General features: G+C 44.2%; 1 protein-coding gene across 2 annotated transcripts in view; it reads right to left on the reverse strand.

Moving 5' to 3' along the window:
• Positions 1–2,451: 2,451 nt before the first annotated feature.
• DMRT1 (doublesex and mab-3 related transcription factor 1) overlaps positions 2,452–25,456 on the reverse strand; it is a 91,990-nt gene continuing 68,985 nt past the window's right edge. For both annotated transcript variants that reach the window (XM_040247298.1, XM_040247261.1), the window contains exon 5: positions 2,452–3,639. In XM_040247298.1, coding sequence (XP_040103232.1) covers positions 3,485–3,639 — 155 coding nt within the window. In that variant the 3' untranslated portion in view covers positions 2,452–3,484. The remainder of the gene's footprint in view (positions 3,640–25,456) is intronic.

The following is a 25,456-nucleotide window of genomic DNA, read 5'->3' on the forward strand; positions in this document are numbered from 1 at the left end:
GTGAGGACTTCAGCGCTGAAGTCCCTTCTCCACTCCAGCGGCACGATAATAGAGTGAGAAACGCCCGGCGCTGCCCGCATGCCAGGGAAAGCTGGGTACAAACGCCATGCACCGAGACCAGACCGTCAGAACAACGCTGCAAGGCCGAAGCCCCGTGCAGGAACCGAAAAGCAGCCCACCCCAAGAGACTAGGCACAGACTCGGCTCACCTAGCCCGAACCAAAGCCTCCAGGGCGGGGCGACTTCCGGAGCACGCGGGCCCCACCCACCTAACGCCCCGCCCACTCTCCCAGAACCCTCTCGCGCCGTCTGGGCCGCAGCTTAAAGCTGCTGAAAAGTTTGCAGGCCGTTTGGCCAGCGGTAGGGGAAGGCACTTAACGTATTGACTGAGTGAAGGCCTCGCTTTTCCCTGGGGGCGGGGGAGGGAGGGTAGGTGAGAGGCGTCTTTTAAAGGCGAGAATAAAAGATTCATTGGCGACTGAGCTTACGTGTGCCCGGCGCGAAGCAAAGGTCTCAGGCCTTGTTCGCGTGCGTGTACGCAGAGAGAGCGAGGACGTAAACCCACGCAAGGTTCCGGAACAAACCTCTCAGAGGGGCGGCGGGCTGGCTGTGGCGACCCCAACCGGCGGGGCGGATAGGGCCCAGTCCCAGTCCCGGGAGCTAAGGAAAACCCTGCGCTCGCCAGGCTGCCTTCTGTATCGCTTGTGACACGAAGCACGTTCTATAAAGCGTGCCAAGCGTGGTGCTAAGCGTCAGATGCGGGGTGGTCTACATGTGCACGTGAAGCCAGTTCAGCACTGCGGTTTCCGAGAAACAGGGAGAGGGCTCAATTTCTACGCCTGGGTGGCAATCTAGTTTCCACTAGGTGCCCGGGAGACGGCTATGCAGGCTCTGTGCGTGGGGTTTGCAGGGGGAGTCCCCGCTGCGGGTGTAAGCAGGGATAATGGCAGCGAGGAGCCCAGGGTCATCAAGAGTGCCCTGGGCTCCGCAGGCCGCTATCCCTGAGACCCTAGTTCCGCAGCTCACTAGTGGGGTGAGAACCAGGGACACACCGAAGTGGGCGCGGGTCCCGGGAGCCGCGTGCTCCGGAAGGGAGAAAAAATCGGTCCTCACCCCCAACCACTCGAGAGTCGCAGGCGGTCCTGAGGAAAAGGCTCGGGCTTCGTCTGCCAACAACATTCAAAAAAGGAAGGCCCAGCAAGCCTGCCTAGGTTTCCCCGCACGGAAGACAGCGCCGGTAAGGAACAAGAACACGGCGTCCGGAGCGCCCACACCTGCACACGCAGTGTTTGGGAGAGGCTGTGGCCTTGCTGTTACAGGTCTCCATTCAAGGGCGGAGCCAAGAAACTGATCGCCCCTCAAACGTGGTTATTAAACGGTTAAAATTAAGCAGCCCAGACACGCAGTCCGCCTGGGCCTGGCCCGCTTGGTGCTTTCCTCCCTAGCAGTCAAGAATAAGCCTCCAGGTGAGAGCTGGCTAACGCGCTTATCCGGGCTCCGCCTGGCTTTTCAGTAATGTTCGCATGTTCACAGCGAAGGGGGCTGCGATGGGAGAGGAAATACACACACCCATCCACCCATTGAGGGGGCAGTGCCGAGATTCTCCATTAAAGCGAAAGTCGCTCATTCGCCGACTCTGCGACCCCATGAACTACACAGTCCATGGAATTCTCCAGGCCAGAATACTGGAGTGGGTAGCCTTTCCCTTCTCCCGGGGATCTTCCCAACCCAGGAATCAAACCCAGGTCTCCCGCATTGCAGGCGGGTTCCTTACGAGCTGAGCCATAAGGGAAGCCCATCAAAAACACCCGACAAAGTAGTGTGTTCGGTGGGGTCATCTATGGAACAGTAAGCCAGGATTATTCAAATAAATGGAGGGAATGTGGGCCGTGGGCAACGAGTGCGAAGGTGAGGAAGGGATCTTCATCCCAAGAAGCCACCATTACCGCCTCGGAGGTGGCGTTCAGGGGCCCAGTCCTTCCCCGCGCACCCTTAAGCCTCTGGCGTAGCCTTACCGTCACAATAGCTACAGCTACAGCCGCCCCGAAGGGCACACGTTTGCAGTAGCAGCGGCCTGACAAGTGTGATAAAATGATCTTCCTTAACTAAACTCGTAAAGCACTGGGCAATAAAACTCAATCTTCTGTAAAATCCAATTAAGTCATTATCTGACTGATTGTATCTTTAATTGAAAACAGAAGTGACAGTAAATTTCTGTGATATATCAGGATCAATCGATACCACTATACGATTCAGCCCCAAGAAGTGATTTATAATGTCAAACCTATATAGGTAACTCCACATTATTCTCTCTAAAACCACTGGTGGATGAAATTAAGAGTAAGTGCATTTAATAAAAAACAAGATGGTCAGGTTATTGATTACAACAGATGGGGGTGAAATCAAATAGATGTTTTCAAAGCACAGAGCGAAGAAAATACAAGTAATTTCTTTTTTCCTGTTTAATACCGCTCGCCAAATATACACACAAGAAAATTCAGTCATCAATAACATTTTTATTTCAGGTACAGCTGCAACTACACACAACAATGAATTTTTTTTAGACTAGTTTCATTTCAGGATGGCTTCTGTTACATAAGGAAGTAGGCCAGAAGCAATTTTTAACGAAATAATGAACTCAGAAATCTGTAGTAACTTTTAAAGATGTACTTATTTTCAAATCAGATTACAACCTAGGGTTACAAAATTATCTAGATTGCATCCATATTTTTTTGTAGTAGAATGTGCATCATAAACTCGATCTAGAAATAATATTCAAGAACTCTGCATTACTAGAGTTACTTTAAATTGTACTATTTTCAAATTATCCTTTACAGAAAAGGTAGCAATTCTTAAGTCACTATTTTTTTCTTCTGACTATATTTCAGTCATGTTTTGGATCTGAGGGCCTAGGGCAGGCTAGGCTTTACCAACTGCAACACAAACACACAATATTCCTATTGACTAACCTGCAGATATCCAAAATAGTCTCTAACTCTGCTCTTTTCTTCTCACCAGTCAGGTACTTGGCTAAATTTATATTTTTTGCAATTTTATTAATGTATTAAAATTCCAAAAAATATCTAAGGCACCCAAGATTTCATTTTAAAACTAAAAGTAGTATCTAATTTTGACACATTTAGATGCAAATGTACTACTTTACTTGAGTGAATTATTGTATTTCTTGAAAACTACACGTAAACCAATGTCATAAAGAAAGGAGGGATACTACTATTTAATATTTAACTCTGTGAGCAAAGCACTTAATTGCTGCAGATGGTAGACACAGATCCTAAACTATTCCAAATGTGTTCTATTCTCTGGACTAAGCTCTAAGGAGTATGAACCAAACACCTTCTCAATAGTTAAATCTACATGAGTAAAGACAAAATATTAACAACAAACCCTGTGTATAACGAAATAAGCCTGCGACTCCAAGAGACCGGCCACAGGCATCGTGGCTGCCGCTCATCGTGGCTGCCGCTCACTCGTCTTCCTCGATGATGGGAGCAACCGCGAAGTTGCTGGGCTCCGAGGCAGACTCGCATTCGAGCACTGCCTTTGTGCTCTCGTTACCAATGGGAGAGCTGCTGGAGAGGGAAACCAAGCCGGAATCCTGACTGCTGGGTGGCGAGAATACTGGGAAATGGGGAGAGAGAGAGAGAGGGAGAGAGGGAGAAGAGCACATTAGAAGTGGCTAGTCTCTACAACCAGTAGGCAATTAGGTTCCAACAAAGAGAAAGGTGCTCTGCAATTTCTAAGTTGGAAGTGTTTATACAGACACTCATTAAAATCTCTAACGCTTCTTTAGAATAAAAAATAGTACTTCTGCACAGTATTATCTATGCAACTGTAGAGGTTAAGTTAGGCAGCAGAGATTAAATTTTATGTTCATTAAAAAGAAACAGGCCGCTCACCCCTCTTTAGGGACACTGTTTCCACCCTACACAGAGCCCCTTCCTTTTATGTAAAGGATGCTAATGGAACTGGAGCCTTGTCAAATGATCCACTTGATCTAAATGCTTGATCAGAATCTCCCCAAGCAAGACCCCACCCATGTTATTCCACCATTTGATAGGTAACCCTAGTTTCTCAATATATAGCAAGTGAAAGAGACAGCTTATGAGAACTTTCCTATTATTTCTCTTGGATGGGGGGAAATAAACACTCCAGGGAGGGTCAGCATACATAACTTTTAAAAAATAAATAACAGTAAATGGGAAGGAAACTTTTTTTAAAACATAAAGAGTAAAAGAGATTGAATTATATAACACTAAAACAGTAGTCAGGTAAAGATTTTAACAGCAAACCTATAAAAAATATAGCCCGACAAGGAAACCAACATTAAATATGAAGGATGCAAAAGTAATAATGTGTTGAACAATTTTTGCAACCTTACAAGTCACAGTAGATACAAAATTTAAGCAAAAGGGTCTCTGACCTTCTTAACCTTATCTGAGCTTAGATCCACCCCCAGAACTCCCTTCCTGCCTAGTGTGAATGTAATTAAGGGGAAGCTGCAGTGGTAATTTCTCTCCTCATTAACTTCCTGATTGGTTTCAGCCTCAGGATTCTGCCGGGCAGTAGTTTGTCACCAATTCCAAATGGCCAATCGTTAATACTAATGTTTGTGTAACTAACTGCCAGCATCTGCCACGGCTTCTTGTACAACAATAATGGTGAAAGGGTACATTAGTGCTCCTGTGTTAATTCAGCTTGTGTTCATCAATAGGGAAATCTATGATGTAATTAGCAAAATGCATTGGGAGCTGAGTGCTGAAGTCATTTGTAGAGAACTAAATCATAGTAGAAGCTGTACTGGGTCCTGATGTGTTTGCCGTCAATACTTATTATGTTTGGAATTTAATAAGGTATATTACCATGCTGAAAAGAGACCTTTTTACAAGAGAACACTATTTATGCTTGTTATGGGTTTGCAGAAGGTTTGCTGCAGCTAGTGGAACCACACAGAAATAAAAGAACAGAGCTGGGATTTAAGAAGCAGATCTTTAACCACTCCACTGGACCAAATTATTTCAGAAAGTCCCATTCTTCTAATGTGACATATGGACAGACAGACAGATGGATAGTTGGAATAGCTACGTCAATATCCAGTTACAAAAGGAATGATCTGAAAACTTAGTGAGTTAATAAATTTGAAAAACAAAGTAGGTAACTTCCTGACAAGCAATTTACTTTTGATAATGAGAGTATTTGTTTAGATTTAGTAAATTAAATAAAAAGCAAGGGTACTAATCTGTAAGGTTTTTTTTTTTAAGGAGTACTTTACAGATGTCCACAAAAGTGTCCACATGCATATATAAATACATAATAGCAACCAAAAGAACTTGGAACTTAGGAAACCTAAAGCTTTCTTTTCTTGTTTTGCTATTCATAAAGGCTTCTTACTAAATTTGAACTGTTATATGGATTTAAATTTCCATGCAAATCCAAGATAATCTCTGAATTGTGTTACATGCCCAAGGATGCTATATCTACAGACAGCAGACTTTGCTCTAACATCCTGTCACTACACCCAGCCCTGGAGAGCCAGCTAAGGGCCAAGCAGTCTGTGAGTTAACCTGCCCACCCCCATCCTCACCTCAAGCCAGTAACAGAAGGTCCTCTGTATATGAGATGGGGAAGGGAATGAATGTTCTCTGACTACTTCTTGTGTGTCACCTACTTCAATGAGTATGTAAATTTAACCCTTAAACCACCCACTGAGAGAATTAGTCTGCCATTTTACGAAGGGGACCCTGTGGAAGCTGCCATGGGCAGTGCAACCCTGGTCAGGCCCACCTGGTCAGCTTGTGACCAGTCACCCTGGTCAGCTTGTTCTCACCCACGCACTAGCCCACCCTTGGGTGCCATATTTGTCAGTGGCCACTGAAAGTTCCTAATGTCTGTGTGAATTTGAGGAGGCAAAATAACTGACCCTTGTCAACTTGATTCAGAGGCTATAAAGGAACAGGTGAGTGTTCTCCAGACAAGTTCTGAGCCCTGAGATTGCCTTCCCCTACAGGTAACAACAGCTCACCTAGGGATGCCTCCCACACCCTGATGCCCCCATTCAGCTGACTTGGGACTGGAAAAACGAAGGGCGGGAATTCTGCAAAAGAAAGGATCTGGGGATAGTCCCCTTTCACTCTCACTTGCCTTGTGGATATCTTCTTGGAAAGTATTCCTCTGACCTGGGGCTGTGAACATGTGCAGAGTGTGTCACCTGTATAGACCAGGGAGGCTCCAAGCCTACTTACTGCATGACTGCACTCCCGAGAAGATGCGAATAAATGAACTCAATCTGTTTTGGGAAATGTCTATATTTTTAAAGCTTTTCTCCTTTCAAACTTTAAATCCACGTTCATTTTACTCTTGTTGAAAGGCTTAGCACTGTCTTTCAATGTTGAAGTTAAGGACAGTATCTGTTTAACTCATTTTGTATAGCACCTCATAAAAGTAGTTCCAAGTGCATCAAAGATTTATTAAGTATTTACCCTAGTGACCAATTTCCAAAATTTATTTTACTATCACCCTTAAATATAGTCCCTCAGGTACCCTCTTCATTTAAATGCCGCTTCATTAAACTTCACTGGGGCAAAGAACAATTGATCATTTTAAATCACTTTATACCAATTAAAAATTAAAAAGCCAAAATTCTCTTTTTGTGTGTGTTGATTCTAATGAGCCCTAAAGGCAGCTAATTTCAATTTAAAAGGTTCCTCAATATTATTTTGTAAAAATGCTAATGCCTAGTGTCTATGTGACTGTGGGGAAAGATATGCGGTTGGTAGCACTAGAAATTGGTTCAATCTTTCTGGACAGCAATCTAGTGACATGTAATAAGAACCGTAAAACTGTTCATCCCCTCTGACCTGGTAATTCCACTCTGGGGAATAAACCCAAAGAAAGAAAGAATAATTTGCCGGAGATGCTGGACACACCACCATTTGCATGAGTGAAGATGGGAGTGCTTTGCTCTGGTGGTGGGGGGGTGGGATGGGAGCAGGAAGCTCTCTCAAGCAATAGACAAATCAGGACTGCACGACTCTGTCATTATCAGTGGGCTCCCAGCATTTACAGAAATGGAAGAAACAACTTCTGGAGGCCAAAGTAGAGACTGAAAAGTAAGGAAACGGGCAAAGTGCCCATCTGATCTTTTTTTCATGTTACAATGAAAGGTGGGTAAACCTCTGAGGCTGACCCTGCTTTGAACCAGCAAGCCTAATATCTGTTTTCTCTCAAGTAGTAGCCTATTCATCTACAGAAGCTAAACAGTCTTTCTTTATTACTTCAAAACAAACCTTACACATAATCACTTGCATCAATGCTGAGGGGAAAAAAACACATGATTTCTGTGATGTCATCTAATCAGATATTCTTCTTGGAACATATTATAGACTATCCCCCCAAACCCACCTCTCTATAACACAACCGAGTCTAACTGCTAAATCTTTGACATTGCAAAGACCCTTGACTTTTAACTTGAATGATCTGTTGGGAGTCAGTGGACTGGAATGAATAATTCTCTTCCAGTGAGGTGAAAAAATAGGATATTAATGCTTGAGAAAGAAAATTGTTCTTTCTCTATATGCTAAATACTAGTAAGCTCCCAGTAAGAAACCATTTTAAAAATAAAAATGCAAGTGGTATTCTTCAACTATTAGCAACTCTTCACCTAGATGCTGACAGAAAAAAAAAAAAAAAAGTGCCAGCCTCTTTGGTTTCCTCAAGTTTGCAGGCCTAAGAGGCTGATGAAAAGCTGGTGAAAATGTCTTCAACAATGAATTCTTCCACTTCATGATAACCATGGTGTTTGGAAATAAAATGTCCAATCAATACCACTTAGCAGACATTTCATGTTTCACAAGAGGACTCTATTCCAGAGTAGAACTGCTGCCCTTCTCACTAACATTTAAAATAATTAGGATTATCTTAGCTGTCCAAAGCTTGGCAGGTTCAGCTTGTACTTTCAAACAGCATTAATTCTTGGCACTGAGAACAAGGGATAAAAGGTAAAGATATGAATAGAGATCTTTATTCCACCTGATCTATCAAGGATTAGCTCATTCTTTTCCAGTCCATGCCTGCACACTAGTGAAGAGGAAGGCTAAGCTGTAACTGATGTAATTAGAAACCACAAGCTGAGAATAAAATAGCCCTTTATTAATCTCCCCCATTTACTATAAACTTACTAAAAAAAATCATAATTGTAGAAACAATTAAACGTGGTTTTTTTTTTTTTCCCAACTGTGTGTAATCAAAGAGTAATGAGTGGCTATAGAGAGGGTGTTTTTAGGATGACCCATTCTCTGAAAGCATCATCGTAACTGTCAGTTAAAATCTAGCAGTGTTGAGAGGGGCCAGCTGGCCACTGTGCACGCTGTGGAGAGAAGTCAAGCATCATAAAGGAAGCTCTGGTGAGTGAACGAGGTGCACGGCCGCTGCTTCTCCTAGGTCCTGCTACCTACCACACTGCCCTGGCAAGCTCTTGAGAAAGCCGTCTTTACAAATAAGGGAACTGATAACAGAGAGCACATATTTACCCATTATCAACACAGCCCCCTTACCAGCTACAGAGTTCAGCTGAAATGCTCTGATTCTGTCTGTAAGTGAAAGTCGCTCAGTCGTGTCCGACTCTTTGCAACCCCATGGACTATACAGTCCATGGAATTCTCCAGGCCAGAATACTGGAGTGGGTAGCCTTTCCCTTCTCCGGGGAATCTTCCCAACCCAGGGATCGAACTCAGGTCTCCCACATCTCTGGTCCAGGGGGATCTGGCAAAGGAGGGCAGCCCATCTGCAGTGGGGGCAGGGGAGGAAGGCCTGGGCCAGAGACAGTTCTGCCTGGGTTCCAGGTGAGCTGGATGGCTGAACCACATCCCTTCTCTGTTCCCTTTTTGTATGCTACCTTACAGACAAAAAAAAAAAGGAGAAGGGATGTGGTTCAGCCATCCAGCTCACCTGGGACCAGGCAGAACCGTCTCCAGCCCAGGCATTCCTCCCCTGCCCCCACTGCTGCGCTCCTTTGGGAGATCCCCCTGGACCAGTGTGGCAGCTGCCAGGACCCCACACTCCCCGGTTTATTTCAGAGGGGTCACTAAACCTACTTGAGTCTCAAACCAAGCCCGTAAACAAGCGACATGTCTGTGCCAGTGGCCCTGCCTGAGAGGGACTCACCCTCTAAGCACCTCCTCAGTCGTCACCTCCCCAGAAACCTCTTGCCCATGGCTGTGGTGACGCTCCTGGCTGCTCCCTCACCCCCAAAGTGGCCCCGTGAATCGTGGAGACTCCTCTCACTGACATTTCTTCCTGTGAGAGGTTAACTCATTATGGCTGGCGCAGCGGACGTGTCTCATCCAGGGAGGCAGTACCTGGGTGACGCAAACGGTCCAAAGATTCAAAGATGCTCTAATTCACTGTGTTTTAACCAAAATATGCTCGGTTTTAAAACCTAAACATAGTGTGGCTTCTTCTTGCCCTTCATGACAACATTCTGAGGTAAAATCCTCACACAGGCTAATTCTGCTCTCTTTTCCTCATCACTGAAATAAAGCCAACTTTGATGAAACTTCAGTTTCCCCATCTCCAAGATGAGGCTAATGGCAGGCCACCGTGAAAATGACTGAGCGCACAGGGGTTTCCTTACTTCCTTTGTCTGCAGTCTCAGTCTCTCCACACTAGATGACTCTTGCTTTTGAAGGAGCCACAATCCAATCAGGATTTAGTACAAGGTCTATTCCAGGCCACACTTAAGAGAGAGCTCTTAAGAGAGAGCCCTCTTAAGAGAGGTCCCTTGAGAGAGCCAGGAACCAGCGATATACAGCTGCTTCATTTGGGGCCTACATGAAAGCCAGAGTCAAATCCAGGAGGCACACAGCCTGGTCCTCCTTTATCCAACAGGTCCCTCATGACGTAAGTTCAGCCTTTTTCATTCTTGGAGCAGGGGTAAGAAGACAGCTGGTTTCAAATTAAAATCAAGCAGCAGAATGCCTATGGACATGCTAAACCATACCAAAACAGTGTTGTTATTTATTGATCAAGTGAACCATCCCTTCAGACAGCAGTATTTGAAGCAGAAAGTCTTCTTTCTGAGCTTACATTTGTCCTAAAAGATGAAAACCCTGGAAAGTACTAGGCACAAGCATCAGTGCCCCAGAAGAAGTAGAGTTCTCATTGCCCCTCATCGACAACTGCTGGGAACCTGGCGCCCTGACCGGACGAGGCTTGCCAGGGACAAAAAGCTTACCCTCAGTCACAAGGCAATACAGCAGGGCCGGGGGACGTGTGCCGGCCTGGGAGAAGGACCATCACTTACTAACTGAAAACCTGGGCCAAGCGCCTTACCCTCTCTGTACCTCTGTCTCCTCATTTGTAAAATGGGGACAGACTAAACACTTAGGGTGGTTCTACACCAAACAACGCTGGGGCTCCATGAGGCCCACATCACCACTGTGCACAGCTGTACCATTTAGCCATCCACACACGTGGCCCGCAGACGGCAGCACCTCAGCACTGGCCATAGGCCAAATCAAGCTCTATTCCTGCTATCACTGTTCCGCCCTTATCCTCCCCTCGGCTGACCCGTCTACCCCCACCCGCCCTGCTCAGTCTTCCTTGAGAGCTTGTCAGCTCCGGTCCAGCTTCTCCTCTCTGAGGAAGCAGACTATTTCCCTGGCACAGACGTACACTGAAAAGGGCAGGAGGGCTGAGGGGTCCTGCTCCCGGGCCCAGTCCTATTCATTCCAGAGGATCTGTTAGGCTGGGCTCAGCCCAGCTCCCAACGGTGGCCCCCTGAGAACCAGCGTGGAAAGACCAAGAGCTCTGCCATCAGAGATGGTACCTCAGTAAACACTGCTGAGCCTCAATTTTTCATTGTAAAAGGAGGCTAACTGTATCTCAGAAAGTTGCTTTGAGGATCAAAAAGATGATAAATGACAAAATCATTTGTAAATGTGAAGGCTCCTTGCCCTGGCATCAGTCTGTACACTTCCCTAAAGAAGGATTGTGATTCAGTCTCCATCATCCACTGCCTAAGACAGGACCAGGAAATTAGTAAGATTTTTATTAAATACTGGTTGGGAAAGAAAAAAGAAAGAAATAAGTGTTAACATAACTCAAACCTCCCTAAATGTTTTCAGACAAGTTGCAGTTTCAATGTTCAGAGAAGGATGACTTTTACTTTATTAAGTAAAATGAAGTACTTATTTCATTCATCCTTCTTTACACACCAGAAGGCTGAAAGTGAGATGAATTCCAACTGAAACCTGAGCCTGTTATTTTGTGTTTTCCAGGGACTTCAGGTACACATTTCCTGAGGCTGGGCCAACAGGGAAGGAGACTTGACTGAACCAAGGGCAGCAGCCAGGGGAACCACCTCAAGGCAAGGAAAAAGTCTATGAGGCAAAACCCTGAAACCTGCTAAACTGAAATTCAGCCCAGAACAAGTACAGTGCACTACTTAGCCCAGAGCAGTGCACCCAGGAGGTGTATAACGATGGATGAGTTAGTGAGAAAGACCATGGAATTCGGTCTTCACAAGGCATGCTGCCACCATAAAACAGTGCCAACCCACACTGGCAGAGAGTGCCTCAAGTCTAAAAACAGTTTTGAAGATTTTACAGGACAAAGGCTGTATTTGCTGCAAAGACTCTCGCCACCGAGGTAGAGAAAAGCCGCAGCAAACACCCTGAGGCGTGATCTCAGCCAAGAGCCTGGCTCTCGGTAAGCCAGGACCTGATCTTGGGGACTCAGAAATGCCTAGTCCATAGAAGACGGGGGCCACGACTGGGGTTCATTTGAGCAACTGCATTTGAAAACAGAGTTTAAATATGTGTGTGATCTTCTCAGGAACCAAGGCAGACCAGACTAAAACAGCCTCCACAAGTCATCTCGGGAAGAGATTTCCCATTTGATTCTGGGAAAGCTGTTTACTCTGATACAAAGGGCATCAAACCCACAAAGCAGGCTGCGGCATTTGCCAGCCTAGAAACGAGGTCGGCTCTGTCCAGATATTTTGCAACAAGAGACATTTCTAAAGTAGCTTTGCTGAGAGCTTCCTTCACTCTGACAAGAAAGAATCTCAGGTGTTTCAACCTTAAAAGGTAATAGATGATGGAAAACTCAACCTTGATGGAACTCCTGTTAAGACTAAGAAACAGGATGAAGTTTTGGAGTCAACACCACAGCCAGGAGAGCCAGGCAGGAGATGAGATGGGTTTCCGGCTAATCCACCAGCCTGGGGTCAGCCTTTCCCCGTGGGATCACATGGTCTTCGATAAAGCATGTTGTTACAAAACATGCAAGCTTTGGTTGTATGGCTTTTAGGAACACTTTCATTTAAAAATATCTGGATACTTTGCGATTAAATGAATAGAGGAGAAAGTTCATGAGCCATTTCTCAAGTAGAACTCTGCGGCTTATAATCTGAAAATAAATACTCTTTTCCAAATGACAGGCTAGTAGCAGGATAGAAGACAATGTCCAGCAAATACCTTCTTAAAAAAAACAACAAATGCAAAACTGCATCAGCATTGGCTATTAACACTATGCCAACTTTTCCTTCCTCTTTCTAACTAGCATTATAGGAAATTTAAGATGAGTAATTATTAATACTTTTCTCTGATACAGAAGGAGGAAGCAAACATAAGGACGCACTTAAAACATACACCAGATGAAATCAATCAGGACAGAAAATTCCAGGCATTTCCAGACAGGAGGACACATGCCTACTCAGTCACACAGGTTATTTTATCTCCTAAATAAAACATAGCCACCATGGATGGATAAGGTAGTTCAGATTACAGGCTGAAGAAAACACTCTTTCAGAAAGGTTTGTGCTAAGGGTGAAGAGAAATAAGAAAATATTAATAGTACAAGCTGTGCTTCTCCTCGAGAGTATTGACACACTTTGCATAAGACTGCAGTTGCTTAAAAAAAAGTTCATATATGTACTTCTTGAAACACTTTGCTGTTTGTTTAAAATGCCTGTCAATTAGACCAAGAAATGACTTCACCTGTTTAAAATGCCTGTCAATTAGACCAAGAAATGACTTCACCTCCTCAAGAGGTTTGATGTGTGAGTGATATAAAGCATTCAGGGACTGTGACTGCACCGTCCCATCTCCGGTGCTTTATGATATTTTTGTTTCAGGAAAGAAGAACTCACATTTTGAAAAGTACTTTACTTTGCTTTCAAAGAAAAGATTTTCCTTTTCCCCCTAACCACATCCTTTCTGAAGCCAAACTTGACTATCGCCTTTTTTTCAGAGACTTCTCAGACTAACCCACGATCTCTGTGGGGGGAGAAGCTTTACTTGCGGCCTGCTGGCCCTGGTCAACCAACCTCAACTCTGAACCAAGTGAAGGAACTAAAGGCCGGCAGGTACTGATCAAAGCGTAAGACAACTTTTATTTAATTCTCCCTCTCACTGGCCAAAAGACTGGTCTTCTTTCAGGATTTTGTTTTCTGTTTATGAAAAGTATTTTTATTGTGCTAAAATACACAAACCATAAAACTTTACCATTTTAACCACTTTTAAGTGTACAGTTCAGTGTTATTAACTGTATTCACACTGTTGTACAACCAGCACCGCCCTGCCACCTCCAGAACTCTGTGACCTTTCCAAACTGAAACCCGGTAACCATTACACAAGAGCTCCGCAATGCTTCTGCCCAGTCCCTGGTAACCTCCTGATACCTTCCAGCTCTCTGACTATTCTAGATACCTTATCTAAGTGCAATCACAGTGTTTGTCTTTTTGTTCCTGGCTTATTAAACTGAGCATAATGTCTCCAAGGTTCATCCATGTTGTAGCATGGGGCAGTATTTCTCTCCTTCTACAGGCTGAATAATATTCCAGCCCACATACACGAATGGGATGAGCAACCATACTGTGTTTCCCTGAGCATTTCTCAGGGATACTGGACTGTGTCTGCCTTCTGGCTCTTGTGGATAATGCTGGTATGAGCCCTGAGTGTGTGCTCAGTCGTGTCTGACTCTGCAATCCTACAGACTGTAGCCCACCAGGTTCCTGTCCACGGGATTTTCCTGGCAAGAACACTGGAGTGGGTTACCAGGAAATCTTCCCAACCCAGGGACGGAACCCATGTCTCCTGCATTGGCAGGTGGATTTTTTTATCATTGTGCCACCTGGGAAACTGATGTTCAAATATCCGCTCAAGTCCCTCTTTTCACATTGTTTGTATATACACCCAGAACTGGAATGGCTGGACCACATGTTAATTCTGTTTTTAAGTTTTTGAGGAACCACCAGACAGCTATCCACAGCAGGGGCACCATCCAGCAGTGTATACAAGGGTTCCAATTCTCCTCATCTTCAACAACATGGTATTTTCTTTCTTTCTAAAATAATAGTCATCTGAATGGGTGTAAATTGTGGGATTTTATTTTTTTTATCCTTTTATATTAATCCTTTACTCCATTTCTTCCTCTCTTCCCAATCCTGACCTACCACCCAGTCTCTGTTTATGATCACTGCCCACTACTCACTGGGTTATGCCTGGCAAACTGGTGGCTGCTTCATCCCCAGAAACACTTTCTCAAGGTCCCCCATAGCCTGCTGGTCCCCAAAGCCAATGGCTGGTTTCCCTCTTGGCCCAGGAGCACTGACAGCTGACATGTCCTCTCCCTGCTACCCCCCTCAGCTCTCCTCCAGGCCTTCTCCCCCCTGAGCATCCTCCTCTCCAAGCCCAACCCTACATACAGACTCGCCAAACCACTCCACTTGGTCCTCTTGTCCACACAAGCTTTAAATATCCCCTCCTTGCAAATGACTTCACACTTGGTATCTGTTGCCCATATTTCTCACTCAGAACTACTTTTGTATTAAAAATATTGTCTGAACATCTCTGCCTGGATTAGCTTCCTGCCATGTAAACTCACCTGTTTAGAACTGAAGCCACCATCTTGTCCTCTCTTGGGTCCTGAGCCAGCACACATCACTTGCAGGTCAGGTCCTATCTCAGAACCACCCCCGTCCACCTAAGCCACTGCTCGGCCCCACTGTCCTGAATTGCACGGAGCCCTCCTGCCATCTCCCTCCCTTCCAGTCACCCTCACCTGCAGGCATCTCTTTGCCCTGTCCACTCTTCTCTACTTCATTTTAATCTACCTGGGATGGCCAGTTTCTTATTCTTCCAGAAGCATGTCTCTTACCAGATGTTTTTTCCTGAATAAACACACGGAGAAGCTTCTGAAAAACTCCAAACTCATTGGCCTGGCATTTGGGGAGCAATCTGATTTCTCACTTCTCCCTGCAGGTAAGCCATGTTTCAGAGTTGGCCCTGCTCTCAATCCTTGCAGAGCTGGGTTCCCCACCTCAGATACTGAGCTCATATGGGCCCCACCACCTCCCCAGTCTCCACAGGTCAAAAGTCAATCTTCCCCGATCTCTCTGCACAGAAACAACTCCTTCCCCTAACACCCAGCACGTGTTGTCTGGACCTCATTTGTGTCCATCACTTTCACCTTCCTATCACTTTCCCACCACTGACCTAACTCCCCCCCAAAACAGGGAAGGATCCACATCATATTTGTGGTCAAAGCCCTTTGATAGTCACCAGGTAAAAAGCCTTACCCCAGATCAGTACTTAACAAGTGTTGAGGAATGAAAGTCTCACTGGCCAAAGTCAGCTAATCTGTTTCCTAGACCCCAACCATCATGGCCAGCATGACAGATGCGTCTGCATGGAAAGAACTGTGGGGAGGCAGCTACAGTGACAAGAGAGAAGTGACAGGTGCCAGCCCACATCAAGGAAGACGTGAGAAAAACTCAAAAGCAGGTCGCTAAGCAGGAGAGCTGGGAGTAACAACAATAGAGCTCTGTGGCAATGAACCTGAACCCTCAAGAAAGATTCAGCATCCTGAAGGTGAGAAAGAAGAGAATTTATTTGGTAAAAGTCCCTGTCATCAAAGGTTGAGAGGCAGAGAACTTTGGCAATCACAGGAGAAGTTATCAGTTGTTTGGAAAGTTCATTTACGCAAAACAGATCCTTTCTCAGTGATGGTGAGTTAATGTGACATTGTGAATCTACTCTTAAAACCCAGTCCTTGGATGGATGTAATTTCACTCTGGACACTAAGGACAGAAGCTGGAAGACTGAAAGGTATATAGACATTTTATTTCCTCCATAACAAAAGAAGCTTATAAAAACTACTACCTTAAAAATACGTAATACGGTGCCACTGGATAGATTTTGCATAGATTGCTTTCATTATTGTTGAGTGATTGATGACTGACTGAAGATGTGAGAACACAATAAAAAAGCTTGATTCAACAAACTGATGTAGAACTCTGGCTCCAACAATAAGCCAGTCCACATTCTTCCCAAGCATACCTGCAACATTAATACAAAATGACCATGTACTGATCTACAAAGCCAAGTCTCCACAAATTTCAAAGATGTATATCTTTCAAACCTTCAAAGTCTTGGAGATTTAAGCCTGCAGTCTATCAGAGTAACTACTAAGGGAAAAAAAACCTTTCAGCTTTAAAAAATGATAAAGAAGAATATAAATTTCACTGACTCTGACTAACCAACAGGCCAGCATTTGGCCACAAAATAATTGATTTCACCCTTAATGCTACTGTTGAAGTATTTAAGTGCCTGGGCACTCACTCCAACCCACACACTCCTCCTCGATCTCACATTCCAGTAGATCAAGTATTTTCACACTTGGTTCATCTTCAGTGGAGACTGTAATTAAATCTTTAATTTGAAAACAAGAGCAGAAGTCCAGCACTCAGTGCATTATTGGCTGCCCTCAAAGCTTAGAGCAAAAAGCAATCAAATAACAAATGGCGACCTCAGCTCCTTCAAGCTCAAGGTACCAGCTTCAAGGTGCAAGCTTCAAGGTACCAGCACATCACGAAACTGACCAATTTACATGTGGAAACACCTTCCACAGTTATCTGCAAGCTTCCTGGGGATCAGAAACATTATTTAAATTATGCAAACTGTCAAGTTTATGTGCTGCCTAGCCTTTTGATTACACCATAATTTTTAAAGCATAAATTTCAGAACACGCTTTATTTCATATTCAAGGTATAGGAAGAAAGCTCTCAGAGAGCTGAGTACTCAGGAACACCATGGCTACTGCTGGTCCTCTTTATGTTTTCATCTACCTCCAGAACTAGCTAACACTCTTAAGCATTAAAGAAGGCAGTGTGGTGCTAACCAGTTATTTAATTCATGGAATATTTACTGAGCATCTGCTCTGTGCTATAGCCATGAATAAAACAAGTCTCTGTTCTCATAAGAAAAAAACAGGGACACCTGTAATCAGAGACACTTGGGACCAGGTTCTGCTGGGTCACTTACTAGTCATGTGCCTATGGGTAATAATTTAACACTATGAGCCTCAATTCTGGACATTCATTAACATTAAAGGCTATAGTAATTAAAACTAAAATATATTCAATCGACACTATTCCTTTCTCTGCCTGTTGTCCCTTTCCATAATAAGAGAGCAGTTAATCAGTAAATGCTTCACAGGTACTGCAGGGACCATCTGAAGCAAAATCAGGAAGAAGGTAAATTTTCTCTCAATTATGTTTTTCCCTGATCCTTCGTGCCTCCCTCACCTCTGAGCACTTTTTATTTTCTGTTCTTAGGTATCCGGTGCTCCCCGACACTCTGCCCCTGGTCTCCCCTTGGCCGAATGACACCCAACACCTCCCCCAAACCCTCCAGACACAATTATATTCTCTCAATTTACTCCTTGGGGCTCTTGATGAAAGGCAAATGGCTAAACTAATTCACCCAAGAGCTGAACTCAGGCTTCAGGCCCCAGCTCCTGTTGGTATTCTCATTTCAAGGAGGTGGCTTCTAGACACTGCAGAGATGTCACCTTTTGGGGCAGAGCAAATTTCTAAAGTGTTGCCTATATTGCTCAGCATACAAAAGGTACTACTATTATGTGGGAGAATTCCACAATTTTACTTTTCCTATGTCAGGCTTCCACATTTTACAGAAAAGATGTATTCTTGCTGAGTAAGGTTCTGGACCCACATTGGTCTGAGTCCCCACCCTATAATGAACTCACAGCCTTTCAAAGCATCTACCCATAAGAGAATCTCAAGCTAATAATCAGCTTCCCCTTCACTTGGTCTCCAGGAACTTAATTAGAATGGAGTCCTGTGGCTAACCAGAAAATAACTGGTATTTAAAGAACTGACATTACAAGACGATTATTTTCAGCTAACAGTAAGTCTCGTTTTCTAGTGCTTCAATGAGGTTCCAGAATTGTTCATGTTGGAGGAGAGGATAAAATGAACTTTTAATTATTTTCATTAGGAAATAATGCTAGTTGTAACACAACCAGATAAAACTGAAAGGAAAGAAAAATATACAAATATTAGCATTAGCTAATGAATGAGTTTGGTAGTTAAGGGAGAAATTTTTTATAATGCTAAACCAAGGTCATCCATTTATTTAAAAAGTCCTTAGAACCTTCTGTGAAAAAGCAAAAATTATCAGCTGCCACAGGCTCTAATTTACTTTAATAAACACAGATTGCCTTTATAATAATAAAAAGTGATATGAAAAGACAAAAAGCAAAGATAAAAGGAAATCAAAGAAAACAGAGGCCACTGCTGGGAGCATGGCTCTCTGCTTTCACTGTAGGAGTGAACTGCTTTCTCTAATAAGCGCAGGCTAGTGGATGCTGGGACGATGAAACAGGACTCCGGAGGAAGGCTGGACTACCAGCCCCAGGCAGGAGCTGCTAAGTGCTGACTTAGGTGAGATGAGGTTCAGCCCACATTATTTATTAGCATAATTATTAATAATCATCGCCATCATTCATTGAGCCCCTATCACATTGCAGGCACTGTGCCTTACCTACCATCTTCAGAAAAACCCTTTGGGGAGGTGGGTATTAACATCCTCATTTGACAGAATATAAACACTGAGGCTCAGAAAGGGTGATTAACATCCAAGGTCACACAAGTGCTGAGAGTCAGGGCCAGATTCTGTACTCAGGACTTGAACCTGGGTCTGTCCACCACGAGGCCACAGTCTGACAGGTTTGCTGGTTTGATTTTTCATGCAGCCCACTCTGCTGACATGACCCAGGGAGCCAGGAGCCCTCCTCTTCACGTTCACAAAGCTGCTGCCCCGAGCTCCCCTCCAGAAAGCCAAGATTTCACTGAAAAAGACAGCTTTAAACCCCAAGCATCACCTGAGTTGCACGTCTGCCTTTTGCAAATGAACCCAGAAAAGCAGCTACCTAGTGGATGCTGGTACCCACATCTTTCAAATCTACATTCCACCAAAAGAGGCTTCAGGGATCCAACATGTGACTCAGTGAAGTCAATGATTGGAGAAAGGTATCCATCTGCTGCCTATCAGATTCCAGGTATTTCAGACAGTATAGTGGGTGTCACTGGGCAGAACCCGATATTTACTTCAGAAGTGACCCCCTGTTGAAGAACCTTCTGAGCCCCAAAACAGCAGAGCACATAGGAGGGGTGAGCAGGGAGGCTGCCAGGGGCTGTGGAGGAGATGCTGACCCCTACCCAGAGTCCCGAGCCTCTGGCAGGAAGAGTCGGATATGGAATCATAGGATCTGGGAATGTGAGGGCAACCAGACACAGAGGCAGCAAAAAAAAAAGTGATATCAAAAAAGTTCAGTCGTGTCCCACAAAAAGGGGTCTGATTTTTTCCAGTTACATCGGCCTGAGAAGAAGAGAGTAGAGGGGCATAGGAGCCCCCGCCTAAAGCAGAAATGATGCTTTCCTTCATCTAAGATAATGATGACGTGTTCTGCAGAGCCCATGTCTGGTGGAGGAAATGGGGGGTGGGCATCAAAGTGGACCCATACCACAGGTCTCACCAAGCACAAATGGACGCAAGACAAGAGGGCGGACTTCCCGGCTGACCCGTGCAGGTGAGCTTTCAGAGTGGTAAGTAATTACCCAATTCCACCTCCTGTGACTTTCCATGAAAGCAGGATGGAGACAATAAAAAATGAACCAGTCAACCCAGCAAGCTCCCATACCTCCCGGTCAGCAGTATCAAGGGCTCCGGATACATCTAACAGAAATGCCGTGGGGCCTGACCAGGGCCACCGGCAGGCAAACCTATCCATCAGCAAGGCTAACACAGTCCAGTTCAGACTCAAATCTAAAACCAGAGCACTGGGGGGACAGCTTGCAGTAACACACTCTTGGATTCTACAAAATTTGTCTCTAAGACCACACCATCCCTTAGGCAAGCCGCACATGGGGCCTAGTTTCCACATCTATAAAGTGAGGGGGTTGAGCGCAATGGCTTCAAAATGCTCTCAGCGCTAAAATTCGTTTGTTTTACAACTTCTGAAATCTTTATTTCTTTTAAGCTCTAAGAGTTTAAGTGCCTACTTAAAGTCAAAATTAATGAAGTATAAACCAGAACTAATTCAGCATCAAGTGATTACTCCTGAAAGATGTGAAGACCTTTCTTCCCTAGTAGACATTAACGTTTTCTCTGTCAATGACACACTAAGCTCGTCCCAGTCCCTGGAATCCAGGCATTAAATAGGAGGCTCAAATTCTGTCTTCATGCTGCTGTAGAAGAGAGCTTCGGGTGGCACACGACAACCTCTGCCTCATAGTCAATGGCTGATTGTATTGGGAGACTTGGTGGAAATCAGATCATTTATCCAACTTTTCACAACGAATTTCCTAACACTATAATTTCGCTGGTGTCTCGACTGACTCGGTCTATGAATCCAGTCCTTGGAAGAGTGTCAATCACTGCTTTTTCATGTAAATCTCAACAGTTGCCAGTATGACCTCACAAACCTGGACGCATGCCCATTACATGGTGAGGCCACACTGCCTTCTCCTTTCTGTGTTGTGGCCTGTATTCTATCAGACTAGATCCTCTGGTAAGGACAACACAGCTATAAGAGATGAAAATGCCTAGTCTGTCTGTCTATAAAGGAGCTGTTTTCCAAAGTTATTTTTGAGTACTCTCTCTTAAATCTCTGACTTGAGTACTTTTTAGACGAACACAGTACAAAACATAGCTGTATAGCAGGTTTAATCTTGATGGAAGTATAAATGGCTGATGGCAAACTAGTACAAAAGAAAAAAATTAACTGTAGTGTAATTATACTGTTCATATAGACCAATTTAAACTATTTTGGTTTTTGAAAATCCTACTTTGCAAAAGATCTAATTCACTGATAAAATGTGCTGTGGATGTTATTATTATTCCTCATTGGTTAAACACAGAGGGTCTTTATCAGAGGTCAGGACAATTCCTCGGGCTGTTAGTCATTATGGGGTGTGTACTTTAGGCAAAAAGTTTACTAAATTATCCTGTTAATGAGTAGGCATGCACCTTCCAAAGTAAACAACTGACAACTAGAAAAAAATATACTATAATGTCAATGTTTGAGACATAAAATAACAATATTTTATGACATGGAAGTGTGTGGTATTACAATAGGGGCACAAATATAGTATTTGGGATAAAGCCAAATTTAAAGCACTTCAATCACCAACACGTTTGAGTCAGGCTTGGCTCCCTGTACACAAAAAAGGTGGTTACATATAAAAGAGTGACTTAAACATCAGGGGACAAGAGTCTGTCCTTAAAATATGCCTGCCATCCAAGGACCAAAATATTTGAAATTCTACCATTAAAGATGCATTTCTTCAGAAGAAACCCTGATGTCCTTTTAAAATTCAAATACTCCGGAGGACTAAGACATAAAATCAATACTATTTTACCATGTTATTTATCAAGTTGTTTTTTCTCAAAAAAGGGATGGATAAGAGTGGAGAGTGGAGTAGGTAGGCTACCAAAAGTAAGAAAAGTCCCAGGTAAGTATGCGTGCTTATCGTGAGGCTACTGAGGGAGAAATGACCAAAGCTCAACATGACAGCATTCTGTTTCTTTTTTGGAATTGGTCCTGCCTGGAGCACTTGCAACTGTAACCTTTCTAAGAATTTCAGCAGGCTCAGACTCCACTGTGCGTGCTTGCTAAGCAGCTTCAGTTGTGTCCAACTCTTTGTGACCCTATGGACTACAGCCAGCCAGGCTCCTCTGTCCATAGGATTCTCCAGGCAAGAATACTGGAGTGGGCTGCCATGCGCTCCTCCAAGGGATGGAGAAGCTCCTTACAGCTCCCGCATTGGCAGGCAGGTTCTTTACCACCAGCACCACCTGGGACGACCTCTTTATCCCTCGTGAAGCAGCATAATACAAGGGGGTGGGAGGCAGTGAGAGATCTGAGTGTGAATCCTATGTATTTATTACACTATTTAGGGGAGTAACTTCCCTTAGGCCAGCCGGCTCTATCACCACAAATATCCACTTTTTCTGTGGGTCATAAAACAAACATGTAGACATCAAGATTTTAAAAAATCTCTTTAAGAAGAGATTAAGTTATGTCAATCAAAATCTACATGTGAACAAATAAACTCATGATGGTGATATGAAAGGACCAATAAAAAAACCAATCTTTAGAAAATCTAACCATGAAGACAAGAAAATAAGCCTATAAAGAGAAAAGTATTACTATGAGAAAGTAGATATAACCATTAATAGGACTCAGGCATCATGTAGTTCTTAGAGGAATGGGGTATCCCTGGGACCCTGGAGGCAGCCCTCGAATGCCGTGGCTTTCACCCAATGAAGGGCAGTGTGGGTTAGAAGGGCCACCTGGAGTTGACAACCCCGCCACCCTAGCACCTCCCAGATCAGTGATTGTCTTCAACTCTAGAGTAACCTGAGATGGCTGCATGACACCGTGAATGCCCTTAATGCCACTGAATTCTACACTTTGCAATGTTTAAAGTGGCAAGTTCTGTTATTTGTGTTTAGCATAAAGGAAAAGTATAATAAAAATAAAAGATTATTAGTGAGTCACTGAGACAGACATTATTAATGTGCCTGGCAAGCACCATGGGAAAGGTAAGTCAAAGACGACAACAGCCCAACCAAAAAAAAGGAAAAGAAAATCCTGAAATGGTTCTTCCAACCAGTGCTAAAGGTGAAACAGATTTCATAATAATAGGGCCACCGTGATCAAACTCAGTAACATCTGCATCCCAAGCACAGACTCGCAGACCTCTGGTCACTGTCAGTGGCAGAAGCAATGAATACAGCCACGTCCACCATTTTCTCTCAGCTATCAGAACATGTAAGTACCGTGTAGCACACCTCCTTCATGAAGAAGCAGAGCCAAGGACTTTCCTGGTGGTCCAGTGGTTGAGAATCCACTTGCCAACGCAGGGGACACAGGTTCGATCCCTGGTTCAGGAACTGAGATCCCACACACTGCAGAGCAACCGTGCCCATGCGCCACAAACTACTGAAGCCCGGTGCCTAACGCCCGTGGTCCCTAATGAGAGGAGACCCCACTCTCGGAAACTACAGAAAACCCGTGTGCAGCTACAAAGACCCAGTGGAGTCATAAGAAAAGAAGTAAGGAAGGAATGGAGAAAAGAAGAAAGAAGCAGAGCCAAAGAATTCAAAGAGACAAACACACTTTCCCAAATTTAGTTTCTTTGCTTAGAAATTTCTTGGGCAAGAAACCACACTCTCTTTTCAGAGCTCACTGCCTTTCTGGCACATTTTAAGTAGTGGTTGAAAACCAGGTTAACACCCAGAATTGGTCTTGAAAATGACTTTGGAATAATTTCACTTACTGCACGGGGAGATATTTCTTAACGAACTATATATGGAACTTCCTCTCTGGTTTAACCGCAGCAAAATGTAATCCACAGGATTAAAAAATCAGCAAATCATTTGCCTCCATTTCCTGGAGACAATATTTGGTTTGATAAGTAAACAAAAAGTCATTTATACTCAAAAGACCACTTGGATGGATATAAGCAGTTCTGATTTACTCCAGTGGGTCTGGAGGGGATGCAATTTATTACACTCCACTTAGCGCTGTAACAACTGCTTTTCAAAAATCGACAGTGATTCATGAAAATGAACATACGGACTCTCTTTGCAGCATAAACCCCAACAGCCTCAGGCAAGTGCTGAGAGAAATGTAGTACAAGGCATGGCGGACCGATATGCGGAAGCGAGCAATTATGTCTGTATTTAACCCAATCTATTGCTCATCAGAAAAGCACTCAGCACGGGAGTCAGACCCAGACAAACTGACAAGGCACACAGCCACTTAACTGTCCCCTCCAGCAATTACACTCTCAACCCAAGAGTGTGTCAAATTAAAACAACTACACATTGACTTTTTGCTCCTGTAAACATTAAGGGGTGATTGACAACTCTGGGCTGCAGCCAACCAGTCTGGCATTCTCATTCACCGTCTTTGCTTATTTATCTGCTCGCAGCTCCAGGAAGTGTTGCCTTGGGAATATTCCTAAGGACACAAAAGGATTCCATGGCTTTGCCACTGGAGCTCACTCAAAGAGGTTCTGCCATCTCTCGCTGACAAGCAGCTTCAGACGACCCCTTAAAACGGAGTATTTTAAAAATTAACATTTGTCTGTCCCTTTCTATTAGAAAAACTTTACTTCCAAGCAGAAAAATGGAAAACCAGCCAGTTTTACATGCACTTCTGCTTTCACAGCGTTACCCACTAGGGTCCTGATTGTGGAAGGACCCCCTCCCCTGTTATCCCATTCTTTATTTCAGCACTTTAAGGGGGGGGGGATACAGTAGAAATAGGAGGGAGAGATAAGTAAACAAAAGTAAAAAATAGCCCCAGGAAATCTCCTCACCACGGAGATCCACCCCCTGCCAAGGCAGGAGGTGTAAGAGATGCAGTTTGATCTCTGGGTCAGGAAGACCCCCTGGAGGAGGGCACAGTAACCCGCTCCAGGATTCTTGCCTGGAGAATCTCATGGGCAGAGGAGTTTGGCAGAAGGACACGACGGAAGCAACTTTGCACGCACGGAGATCCAGGTGGATCAACAACCGCCAACTGTAGGCCTGTGCTGTGCATTCAATATTCAGTGCCTACTCTTCTCTGATGATCACAGAAAAAAAGCCACTGGCAAGTGTCAAACTTTGACTCTTTCACCATTTTCCCCTCTGCCTTGTTCAATGAGGAAAGGGCAGGCTTTTCAATAAATGGGGTTGGGATATCTACACACAAAAGAATGAAGCTGGACCCTTACCTTACGCCATATATAAAAATTAACTCAAAGCTGGTCCAAACTCAACTTTTAGAAGAAAACATTGGGGAAAGCTTCATAACACTGGATTTCACAATGATTTACTGGTCATGGCACTAAAAACACAGGCGAGAAAAGGCAAAGCAGGCAAACTGGACTTCATCACGGTTACAAATCTGTGCATCTGAGCACACGACCAACAGAGTAAAAAGGCACCCCAAGGAATGGGAAACAGTATCTGAAACTGCTGTATCTGAGAAGGGATCAGTACCACTTGACCCTCCTGGTTTTACCATAAGCAATCGTTGGCAAGGATCAAGACTCACATGCTGCCCCACGCCCAGGACA

Source organism: Oryx dammah, unplaced genomic scaffold (assembly GCF_014754425.2).
Source record: "Oryx dammah isolate SB20612 unplaced genomic scaffold, SCBI_Odam_1.1 HiC_scaffold_1, whole genome shotgun sequence".
Lineage (NCBI taxonomy): Eukaryota > Metazoa > Chordata > Mammalia > Artiodactyla > Bovidae > Oryx > Oryx dammah.